At 42.7% G+C, this 12,692-nt stretch overlaps 1 protein-coding gene across 2 annotated transcripts in view; it reads right to left on the bottom strand.

The window, feature by feature from the left end:
* Positions 1–5,512: 5,512 nt before the first annotated feature.
* The window catches only part of ZFYVE28 (zinc finger FYVE-type containing 28), a 338,158-nt gene continuing 330,978 nt past the window's right edge, over positions 5,513–12,692 (bottom strand). For both annotated transcript variants that reach the window (XM_040335304.1, XM_040335305.1), the window contains one exon: positions 5,513–8,533. In XM_040335304.1, the coding sequence (XP_040191238.1) occupies positions 8,402–8,533 (132 nt within the window). In that variant the 3' untranslated portion in view covers positions 5,513–8,401. The remainder of the gene's footprint in view (positions 8,534–12,692) is intronic.

The following is a 12,692-nucleotide window of genomic DNA, read 5'->3' as shown; positions in this document are numbered from 1 at the left end:
GAAGGGGGGACACCTATTAGCAAATGTATGTAGGCATGGGACGCACTCCCTTAAAGAGGAATTATGAAAAAAATTATAAGTTGAACCTACAAGTGCATTTTTTTCACCAATACTATTCCTTTATACTGGCTTTGGAAATTTACAAATGCAGCAATTTAGATATTGGGTAAAGGGTTTAACACTGGGAAACACTTTTTGAATTATAAAAAGTGCATTTTATATACAACTATATAGATCAGACCAAAATGAGGGACAAATGAGAAGGAGGAAAGAGGGACAGAGGGACTTTGTTCCAAATCAGGGATAGTTGGGGGCTATGGGTGTGCATAGTAAACAATCAGCTTCCGGGTTTTATTCTCAAAGCTTAATTGAACAAGCTGAAGTTAGAAGCTGATTGGTTACTATGTACAGCGGCACTTTATTCTGTGTGCTCCAGTTTTAGTAAATGTCCCTCAGCATGTTTTACAGAAGTAATATACTGGCCAAAAGGCAGGAATACCCAACGTACGTGGCCACTAATATTTTATATACTGCAATAATCATATTCTTAGAAGTAAAAACAATCTTATTATAGAATTCTCAATAGTTGAACATCCTATTGGTCAATTTGACAGGTGAAATGTTAGAAAATGTGCTTCATACTGAGAGCCACCATTCTGTGTCCATAATATCTGCAGGTTCTTTTATTATCCTGCCTTTCTATAACTGCAGATTCACATGTGACAAATGAGATGCACAGAGAACACAGATCGACACAGAAGTCAAACCAGACTCTAGGATTCCACTAAAAACCTGATTTATTGTCAAGACCTGAAAGGGTCCCTATACATCAAGGATATAATGTGGTAGGATCAGATCAATAAGGCTGTTGGGCTAACAGTTTCAAGGAAGTATTGGTTAAAGAAGAAATAGAAATAGAGACCATTGCAGCTTGTAATATATTCTTAGTTGTATAAACATCAATGGGCCTTATTTATCAACTGTTTTGAAGCCACCTGGTGACTTATAGGTGAGCACTGTAGTCGTGCATCTGCATGTAGCTTGTTTTGCGTGCGTTGATGTGTGCTTCCTCCACGTTCTCCAGTTTTCAACCCCAACCTAAAAAACTGGTAAACTTACATCTATCCAGACAGTGTGTGTTTGACCTGGGTAGGGACTCATCTGTAGGTGGTCAATGGCTGTATTAAAGCTCTGTGGAAGTCAAATGTGATATTTAAAAAACTGTTGGCATTGGCAGAGCATCCCAAATGTCATCTTCCAATGCATGTCTGAATCAGAATAAATGGTGTGGGATATCAAAGACCGGTCATATTTCAGATATTCAGATTAAAGTGTCCGTTTATTAAAGTAGATCTTTTATTAAAGCTTTACACCAGGCATATAGCCGTTTGACCTGCCAACATTTATGTTATTCTGTTGTGATTTACAAACCTTGGCTTCAGTGAGTGAGGAGGATGGGGTAGGGGTTAGAGACGGTGGACATGAATATATCCTGTTTGCAACTTCCTGTATTACATGTCCACCTTCATCTTTGTGCTTGGACAATGAATCAGCATCATCATGCTACTGATCTGTAGTCCACTGAGGAGGTAGGTGCCACAGAAAGATGTCAAGATAAACCAACATTGTGATATTAATGTGTTGTACCGCATTAGCCATGGATTAATGCAGAAAGTTTGCTGTTTAAGTGATGCCCAATTGGCCAACTTTCATTTACAATAAACAATATTATTCAAAGTATAATCGTATAATATAGTCAAGACAAATATCTGCATTTAATTCATGGTTGTATTTCATAGTTTCTCTGGTATGTGGGCATTTCAAAAAGTCTAATTTCAGGTGAGATTACTGCTTGGTCTTCTTACCTCTGAGTCTAAAATGTGATCGCTAGCTTTACACGCAAGGATTTCTTTTGTTCAGTTTATGGAGGAGTCCTCCAACTATTCTTAACAGCGTGAATGGAGGAATCTCCCCCCTGCCTGCTGTTGTATTCACAGTCTCAGCAACTGTAGATATCTGAATACCCAAACAGAAACTGCACCGGATTGGATTCACTTACTTTTTCGGCAGACAATTTTCCACCTGGCTCCTTTGCATGCAGACAAGGAAAGTGAATAGGCATTCATCTGCTGTGTGGACTGTCCCCCCCCCCCCCCCCCCCCCCACAAAGCCAAATTTTACAGGTATGCAGGGACAGGCACACAAGCTCAGGTGCACTCTGTCAAACTCAGGCATAGGGGTGTTTGCATGGCCGATGCACTCTTATTCACTTCTATGGGCTGCATGCATGCAGTCGTGTGGGGGGAGGGGAGAGTAAACAAACTGCTCTATCCATGGCACTGGGCTGAGCGCCCGCGTGAACAAACCCTAAAGCCTGAAAAAGGGATCTAAGTTATGCTGGTGTCCTAAGTGAGCCAATAAAGTGCATAACCTAATCTCCAAACATCCAAGCTAAACCAATAAATAGCTGAGACTACTGCCTGACTATAATATGGCAGAAGAGTGGGACAAAAGTGCCTACTACTTTCTTTATTGTTGTATTTAGCAGCCACTGCTCCAGCAGGTGCTGAATACTTAGGAAGACCATACACGGTTCAAATATTGGTGGGTTCAGCAGGGACCAACTGAGATTTGAGCCGTGTATGGGCAGGCTGAATGTACCAAGTTGATCGATCGAATAAAATTGGTACAACCATCATGCCGGGTATTAACTGCAATTATCACTAGCAATAATCACTGTCTTCTCCTGGCAGATATGGCTTCTCTGCCTCCCCGCAGGGAGAAAACAATGGCCCGGCAGGAGGGATTCCTGCATCAACAATTTCTACGTTGATGAGGGAATCAAGTAATTTCCTTTCCTGCAACCCGCTCCGTGTATAGCCAGCCTTAGCCACACAGGGAGGGCATTGTGTTTAATAAGTAAGAGATTCATAAACATGAACTGTGCCTACATCTGATTGGATACAAGCACTGTTCAGCCAAATCATTTTCAACGTTCTTACTTTTACTAAGTGGTGGGGCCACCCACAGCTCGAATTATGGCCACCTCAGCAGAAAACGGCCGTATTTGAAGTGTGTATGGCCATGTTAATGCTACAGACCACAAAATACCACTTACTTAGGCCAGAACAGGCACTACAAAATTGCACAATGCGGCAAGACAACTTAAGAAACTATTCAGTATATTTTTACCACTTTCTACTGAACAAGAGGAAAACAATCTTAATATTTCTGAATATAGTCACAAAATAAAGGAAACAAGATAGATGTACTAAAGAGTTGATTTGCCTGCACTGTCTTGCGATATTCAACACATCAGTAAAGTGCAGTTATGCTTCAAGGTAATTCAATGTGAGAAGAAATTAATTTCTTTTTATACTATTAGAGGACTGCTCCGGTGAGATCTCTACATCTGCTCCAACCACCTGCCCTGGCCTGGATTTACTATACCAGGGATATGCCATTAGCGGACCTCCAGCTGTTGCAAAACTACAAGTCCCATCATGCCTCTGGATGTCATGTTTGTGGCTGTCAGAGTCTTGCTATGCCTAATGGGACTTATTGCATTTCCCTGTACTATACTGTGTAATGGCAAACGTGGGAGAAATCTGGAAAACCCTTTCCCGAGATCTCTTGGCTACAACAAGCCAGTGGGTGATGGAGCTCAAAAGTGTTCCATCCAAAAGCAAAGTTGTAGTTGGAATGCAAGTTCCAACATTAGGTGCTTAAATCACTTCTTTGCTATAGCTCAGGGGTGCCCAACCAGTGGCCTGGGGGCCACATGTGGCCCGCGGAGCCCTCTGATGTGGCCGTGACCTCCTGCTCTGGGATCGAATAGAATACTGTTATTAAAGGTACGTTTATTAATAAAATCACAGTGTATATACTGTATGTGTTCTGTAGTGGTTACTGGGCTGCTTTCAAACTGAGCTATACCTTCACTGAGCTATAGACTTCTATTACCTACGAGTTTGGTGAGCGTTCTGAAAGTGCACCACATCTACAGTATATAATAGAAGTCTATGGCAAAGTGCAGCTAACCTGAAGAAAAGCCACAGGTGAACTGTGCTGCACCCTCGGTGTGGGTAAACAACAGTCCGTTTACAAATGCCTACCTACAATCCGCAAAAAAAAAAAAAAAGTAGAGTGGGCTGCCATCCACTTGCTTTGCTTATTGTGGCCCACGACCGGTTACAAAGTCGCTTAAGTGGCCCTTGCTCTTCAAAAGGTTGGGCACCCCTGCTATAGCTGATTAAAAAGAATGGCCAAATGGAAGAACCTGAAAGTAGGTTGCATTATCAATTTAATATAGAAGATAACAAGTTTCTTCATGCTTTAGCACTCTTGGCATGCTTGCTACAGGCTGGCTGAACCTACCCACCCACATGGCCGTTTTACACACTGGTGACCAGAGCACTGTCAGAAAAGGGGATTGTGACTTCTCTAGAAATATATAGAGCTGGGATCTTCTAATAAAAGCAGCAAAGACATTTAAAATGCTGCTATTCAGGCATCAAGAAATTTGATAGAGAGGAGCCCAGAAACACTTTAGAAACATATATTTTATAACAAATTTCTCAGTTGGAGATGCACTTTAACACTTCAATACTTTACAGAATGAATGTTTTACCTGAAAGTGGTTGTAAACCTCAGACATAAAATATGAACAAAGCATATCCCTCTATAGTGTGTGCTTTTTCTCTCAATTAGGAGCACTAATGCCGCGTACACACGATCATTTTCAGCATGAAAAAAACGTAATTTTTCAAAAACGTAATTTTAAATGATCGTGTGTGGGCTACACATCATTTTTCAGGTTCTGAAAAACGACAAAATAAAAAATTTAAACATGCTGCATTTTTTAACGTTGTTTTAAACAATGTCGTTTTTCAACTTGTAAAACATGATCGTGTGTGGGCTAAATCGACATAAAAAACCCGCACATGCTCAGAAGCAAGTTATGAGACGGGAGCGCTCGGTTCTGGTAAAACTACCGTTCATAATGGAGTAAGCACATTCATCACGCTGTAACAGACAGAAAAGCGCGAATCGTCTTTTACTAACACGGAATCAGCTAAAGCAGCCCCAAGGCGAATGGAACTTCCCCTTTCTAGTGCCGTCGTACGTGTTGTATGTCACCGCGCTTTGCTAGATAATTTTTTGAAAACGATGGTGTGTGGGCAACATCGTTTTTAATGATGAAGTTGGGAAAACTTCATTTTTTGGACATGCTGAAAAACAACGTTTTTTTTTCATGCTGAAAAATGATCGTGTGTATGCGACATAAGTGTCATTTTTTGTCTACTGCTTCATTCCTCTGCTATCAGCATGGATCACTTCGGACAAGCTTTCCTGTCACCACGAGAAAAATGGTGACAGGGGAGGGATCTCCAGCAGATTGACAGCCTCAGCTCTAGTCCCGTGTGCGATGCGGAGGCGGTATGTGTCCCTTCCCTACAATCATCTCTCAGGGCTCTCCTCACTGAGCTTAGCTCTCCGACCCCTTTTTTTGAACTCTGACGATCTTTAAATATTCAGCACTTTGAACAGCTGTAGTGCAGATAAACAGTTATAACCTATGTAGGAGGTTTTTTTCATCTCTGTGTATTCCCTGAGGCCAGTCACTTCAATGGGTATAAGTAATGGTTTACAAACACTTTTCTCACTTTTAAAGGACATATCCACCCAAAAAGAAAAGTTTTATTTTATTTTAATTGACTATGTCAAACTACCCAGTGACTTCTCATATCTCCAGAGATGCCAGCCACGAAAACTCTGCCGCCATGAAAACCCTGCACTGTAATTTAAATGAAAGCAGCAGTCATTAGGATACCAAACATGGACATTCTTTTTGTAAAATATAAGCAAATACAGCAGAAAGTATTTCCCCTGGTGCAGGTTCGCAGAGCTGAGAACCTTCAGAGATCCTGCTAACAGAAACAAATAAAACCAGCTGGTATGGGGTGATTGAGCCTTGTTGAACCCAATAAATGACAGTTCTAGTCGGTCCTATCCTTGGCTGTACATCAGTAAATGGATTGCACTTATAGTCTCTTCTGTTGGGAAACCACTCTGGAAGTACTGCAGGAACTTTTATAGTTCCACACGTGAAAACTACAGAAATGCACTCCATCACCGGATTCATGTCACGCCATGTCCAGTATGGAGTCATCAGCAATATTTTTTTCCAGTTAAAATAAAAGGTTCTGAGGTGTCTTGTTTTCAGCAGCTGAATATGTATATGTATTATTTAAAAAAAAAAAAAAAAAATTATTGCTGTGTATTAAAAGAACAACTCCACCAAAAACTAATAAATCAAATTTTGGTATGGCTGGGTGACATAAGACACCCACTCTCAGACACTCCATTAGTGAGGATTTACTGTAGCAGTTTGACCCTCTACACACCTAGCAAGGTCCTTGTCACTTCTGTCGACAGATAGCCCTTTGTACTCCCTTGGTGTACTTCCTAGCTGTTAGGAAAAGCAAGAAGACCACACTGGCCATAATAAAACGAGACGTGTAACCAAAGTTTTTTTGGCGATACTTATGTGGATCACAGGAGTACAGTTCCTTCTTTACTTCCGTGACCACTAAAGCCTGCTGTTGGCTGACGTCATTCAGCTGGTCCAGACTTAGGAAATATATGTTGGAGATCCGCCCAGAAGTCTGGACTGACACCTGGCTCAGCCTCTCAGCAATTTGCTGAGAGCTTGAACCAAGTCCTACCGCCCCCTCCACAGCCCAACATGCCAATGAGCACTGGAGGGGAGAGCATAGATAGTCATGGCTCTCTGTTCGAGGCAGAGCAAAAGAACTGAGCGATCTGCAATGTTTGATCACTCAGTTCTCACTGCAGTGCCGGCGGGGGATTAATGTTGCATCCACCTAAATCAGTATAAACTTTTATTTTTTTTTAATCACAAACTTCTCTTTCAAGACAAATTTATTTTCTACCTTTATCCTTGAAATTCTGTAAAGATGAAAAAAAAAACATAAGAAATTACTAGGATTTCATTTCTGTGTTGTTAGGTCATAAGCACTTAGCTCTAGTGACTGGTAGCACATGGAACACAGTACAGAGATGCTTCCCTTAGAGGGCTAGGTATAGATGAAGGCATGTGTTCTGCAGAGGTAGGACCAACTACTCTTTTCTCGTAAAAGCTCACTAATGGACTAAAGAGTCCCAAAAGCGCGTTCTGTATTCTTTTTCCAGTTTTCCTTGCACTGGGAGAAGACTTGTCAATGGAAGAAGGGGGATCGCCTGCTTGATGGGCATTCAGTCTGACTGTACTTCAGAAAAGGTCCCAATCAACTGCTAACTAAAGGGCATAAAGATCTATCATTATAGTAAAACCAAGCCAATGCACCTCCCCCATCTACTTTATACCCCCAATACAGATGTTTGAACCAAGTACAAATCCTGAAGCCCACTCTAGATGCAGCTTCAAAGTTTCTGATATTGGAGAGCCCATCTCATTGCAGGAACCGTTCCTGGATCTGTGTTGGGGTGTTACAGAGGGGCTTAGCCTGCTATGTGTACAGTAGTCCTACTTAAAACAATAGCCCTCCCCTCTTTGTCTGCAAAGTGCTTGGCACTGAAACCTATATGAAGCTCCAACATTCTAGCTGGTGGGTCATGATATGGAGGGTGTACAGTACCACAATCTAGCCTTGTAATGGGTACATTAGTTGGAAATTCTGGAGGGGATATCTCATCTTCCCCCACAAAGTCCCTGAAACATTGTTTAAAAAAAATACAATATTGAATTATTGATTTTGAGAGGAGTTTACCTTAAACTATATAAATTAAAATACAGAAAGTATTACTAAATAAATGACTTCTCGTCCTGACACTGTGAAATATTGCTCTGTACACAAACCGTCTTTTCTCTTCTGGAACACAAAACAACTCTTCTGCTCGATTTGCTTTTCCTCAAATAAAAGGGAGACGGCGACAAAAGGTAAAATGGAAGCGTAACTGTGCAGGTGACGGCAGCGTTCACGAGCGCACAGACGTGCAGCCATGCCTCAGAGTTGTGTGCTGTGACAGATGCTACAATCAATCTGGTAATCTTTACCACTCAAGGTAATCCGTGACGCAGTGAGGATCTTCAAAGCATTATGGTGTCATGGTGTCTGTCATGTCAGAACCAAAACATCTGGAAGACTGTACTGAAGCTGGGAGCCACAGACATTTCATCCTTTTCTTTAGCAGCTTAAGAAATAAAGGAAAAAAAAATCCATAATCAAACTTCTCTGTACAGGTATTAAGAAGTTTTTAAATGAAAACCAGCATGCCTCCAGCAAAGTCCCTTTCTCAGAGTAATTCTTGGCGTGGGTCAAAAGCAACAAGACTTAGGAGCCATCTGCCTGCGAGGTGGGAGAGGTGTGTCAGGACATCATATCCCAGCTTTGTCGCTGTAGAAAGGAGTGACATGGAACATATAACAGTGTGTGCAGACGCGGACTGGTTTCATCTGCCCATATCGCGGTAGTGGGGCAGAGTGGGAAGAGCAGCGGGAACAGAAGATCTGGAAGAAAGAAAGAAAATTCATAAGTCAATATACTGGTCACAATGCAGAACATTGGCTATATACGAAAAATATTGCTGGTAGCAAAGAAGAACTGACAATAGGGGAAAGATGGGGCAAAGACCTCCATGTTTGGTAAAGTTGGGATTAAAGTGATTGTAAAACGTAATTTTATTTTACAAATAATAAACGTTAGACTTACCTGCTCTGTGCAATGGTTTTGCACAGAGCTTCCCTGAACCTCCTCTTCTGGGTTCACCAGCTGGTGATTTTGTCTAGTTCTTTTTGGCGAGTGCCCCCATAGGAAGCTGCTTCCTATCAGGGCACTGGTGCGGCCTTGAATCAAAGCCATTGCTGCCTGCCTCCATAAACACAGACAGCATGGCTTGGCCCTGCCCCCGTTTCTTTATCACAGAATTTGACTGACAGCAGCAGGAGCCAGTGGCTCCCACTGCTTCCCTTTGTTTTTTGAGGAGGAAGAGAATGGTGCTGGATCAAGATCGCGCTTGGGTAAGTATAAGGGGGGGAGTTCTGGGGGATCCTAATAAGAGAAGGTTGTTTTTTACCATAATATACAGAATGCAGTAAGGTAACAAACCTTTATGCTTTAGAAACACTTTATAGTGGAAGTTTAGGCAAAAACTAACTCTAATCCTACTGAATGCCCGATTTCAAGACTAACCTATCTAGTCCTGTAAAGCAAAAATCGCTGTACTTACCTGTTCTGCAGCCGATCTGGTCCGGTCTCCAGCGGTGGAAACTGTGTCCAAGAGAGACATTGGCTGGGAAATGCCTAGGAAGTGACGTCACCCATAGAGTTACTATGGGGCTTCGGTTGTTGGCTGCCTCTCGTGCACACTCCCACACAGTGAAGCCATCTCAGCGTGGGATAATAAAGATCCATCAATGCTGCAATTTTGGGGTTTGGAAAAATTTAAAAGTCATCGGAGAGGAAAAGATGAGGTCAAATCTCTCAGCCAACAAGAATCGAGGTGGATTTAGAAGTTACAAACTATGAAATCTAGAGGTCTTAACATTGAATTTGACATAAATTGTTTCACTAGGGATTCTTAAATACAAATATGGGGGGTGCAATAAATTTTACGTCCATATAGGCGTCAATGCTTGGCGGATCACTGTGAAAGTTGGAAATGCAGAGTGGCTACCTGCTACTACAGTGTTCTGTATGGTCTTCCAGGTTCCGTGCTGAGTGGCTACCTTGCTGCATAGTAACCAAAGGGGGTTGCTAGTTTAGCACAAGTGGCATTCAAAGAACACTCCACATTTTCTCAAGGAATGCAGTCTTCTCTGATTGGACAAGTGGAGAGGTGAGACAATGGTATCCATCTCGTCCAGAGACACCTTATACTCATTGGGAAAATGCAAAGCACCCATGCTGAGCAGGCAACTCTTGTGGTTGCTATGCAGCAGACCAGCCAGTGGCGGAAGTGGCAAACAAACCCCCCACTAGGTCCGCATTCGCCCCATCCAGTTGCGGCTTCCCTGGCATCTCCACCCGGCTAATACGTTCTTAAGATCCACCTCCTGTCCTGATTGGCATGGGAGGAGAAGCTAAAAGACAATAGCGAATATTGATTCGCTAATGTAACAAGTGGATGGGTTCGGGCGCAGAGCCCAACCTTTTTGAAGCCAATTAGAGCCTCAGACTCTAATCACGTGCTTCCAAAAAAAACCTCATAGAAACCTATGAGTTCAGCGCCCTGCATGGAAATTAGGGGGATGGCGCCCCTGCACCCCTTATGAACTGGCCGCCGCTGAGACCAGCCACTGAGCATGAGATCTATAACACAGTGAGGATGTTGGTATTAGTGGCAGTGGACACTGCAGTAATTTTCTGCTTCCACCTAGATTGGAATACTTACACTGATCCAAGCTAGACCAAAAAAAGAGCATACCTGAAATTCAGCTTTAAGACTTTAGTGACTCACAATATTTGTCTGCAGAGTCTTCCTATTAATCTCATTCTTTATTTCCGGTTAAGAAAATGCAACTACAGGACTGTAGATATGATGTTGCAGGTTGCCTATTCTATTGTTCTCCCCCAACATCCAAAGGGCTGGAAGAGGCACAAAATGTCCAAATCATGGAGCTGTGGCTATGCATGTGTATTGCCTAATTCCTTGAGCGTTGACTTACAACCTAAATGATAACTGCTCACTTTCTACTAGCTTTGTGCTGGGTGTCCAGTGTGTCCCTGTGCCTAAGGAGGGATAGGCTCCCTCCAGGCATACCTACCCCCCTATTACTCTAAATAAGTTCCTACTATGGAGGCTCTCAAAATCTATAGTGTTAGGACTGCAGATAATACCGGGGTGCTGTGATGTGGTCTCTGCAGCTTATGCATGCATCTGCAAATGTGTGCAAACTAAACCAATTTTTTAACATGAACTGTTGGACAGGACAATTTGGATTGGTGCCGGCTGGCTGGTAAGTTAAGCTGGGAATTTGTTCTTTGTTATTTGACATGCGTCTCCCTTTCATGTGCTTCTTGCTGTTAAGGCCAGTTATAGGTTGGGGCAGTTGCCGTTTGTTTGTACCATTGGTTATTTGGTGAAGGGGCGCACCGGACATCTTTGCTGCCATTGTGCTATTTGCAGGGTATCCTATGCCTTTAAGGAGGAGTCAGCTCCCTCCAGGGATACCAGACCTCAATCAATCCATTACTATATATAGTATGTGCTCCTACTATGGAGGCTCTTAAAGTTTTTGAATTAAGGTTACAGATAACACTGGGGTGCCTTGTCGCGCCCTCTGCAGCTTACGCATGTATTTGCAAATGTGTGCAAACATAACCCCTGTTTTTAACGTGAACTGTTCAGTTTGTTGCAAACTGGCTGGTAAGTTGATCTGGGAATTTGTCTTTGTTCTTGTTGGTCACTTTTTACTAAACCAAGACTACAACCCAAATGTTTTTTAAGAAGAGAAGACCAAACTTATACTGTAAAAAAAAAGAAGAGAAGACCAAACGTTGAACCGCATATAAAAAAGTATCGAAAACATATTTTCCCTTCATTCTACCACTGAGAGAAAACAAAAGGCACAATGTGGTTGGCTGCCAGGGACACCCATTTTCATACATGAAGCATAGCATGACTTGGTGTTGCCGTTACGGACCATGCATGTTCATCTACACAGCTCTGATGGCCCACATCCATTGCAAACCTATGCGTTACAAACGGCGGCTGGCGCCTTTCTGATGACCTTGCAGCAACTAGGATTGTACAAGCACAGAATAAAAATGTGAATAATGAGATGTAGCAACATGATTCAACATCTTTACATTACATTTCTATCAAATTACCCTTTGTTTTACATGCAGTGACGTCTCACCGGGGACCTGGTAATTGTTTCATGATTCACTACGGCTTTAATGTCTGGAAAATATATGCGGAAGTGCAGTGAAGGCGGCACAAGAGCGGGTGTGATTTATACAAGATTATTACACAGGCCCGCTGTCATTTTCTGCAGCACAACTCCTTCATGACAGGAGCAGTAAATGAGCTGTACAACCATCAGCCTGCCCACAGCCCTCATATACTGGATGTTTAAAGGGCTACTCCAACACAACATAAAATCATTTTCCATACAAAGTGTGTGGGCTCTGACTTCCCAATAACCATCAAGTCCTTTAGGGTTCATGCACACTAGCAGTGGAGGGGCTGTAAAACCCTGCGTTTGAGACACATATTTTTACCGCCGCCTAATTGCTCCCTCTTTAGCTGCAAAGGCAGTGGCCAGGGGTGTACACATAAAGCTCCCACAATACTTTGCAGATATGGCAGAAATTATACCCCCTTTCGCTTTCAAGTGAATAGAGCTTCGCTGCAAGTGCTCTGCAACTGCGCTAGTGTCGGATTCAAGGGGTTAAAGCCGGTCCCTTTCAAATACTCTCTGAAGAGCACTCTGAATGCAGACTGCTCTTCAGGGATCAAGGCACATGTGAAGAAGCCCCTTAACCCCTTTACTGACACTCGCGTACATCGGTGGCAGAGGGTGGTTCTATACACACTGACAAGTGTATAGGTCTTACAAGCGGACTGTCACCTGTCAGATGGAAGCATTCTTGCGGCTCTGCCAGCGCTCCATTGCTTCCACACACCCCGGGAACGGCTGCATGCCCCTTGCCTTTAAAGGAACA

Source organism: Rana temporaria, chromosome 1, assembly GCF_905171775.1.
Source record: "Rana temporaria chromosome 1, aRanTem1.1, whole genome shotgun sequence".
Lineage (NCBI taxonomy): Eukaryota > Metazoa > Chordata > Amphibia > Anura > Ranidae > Rana > Rana temporaria.
Note: the sequence above shows the minus strand (reverse complement) of the source record. Positions and strands in the feature narration are given on the sequence as shown.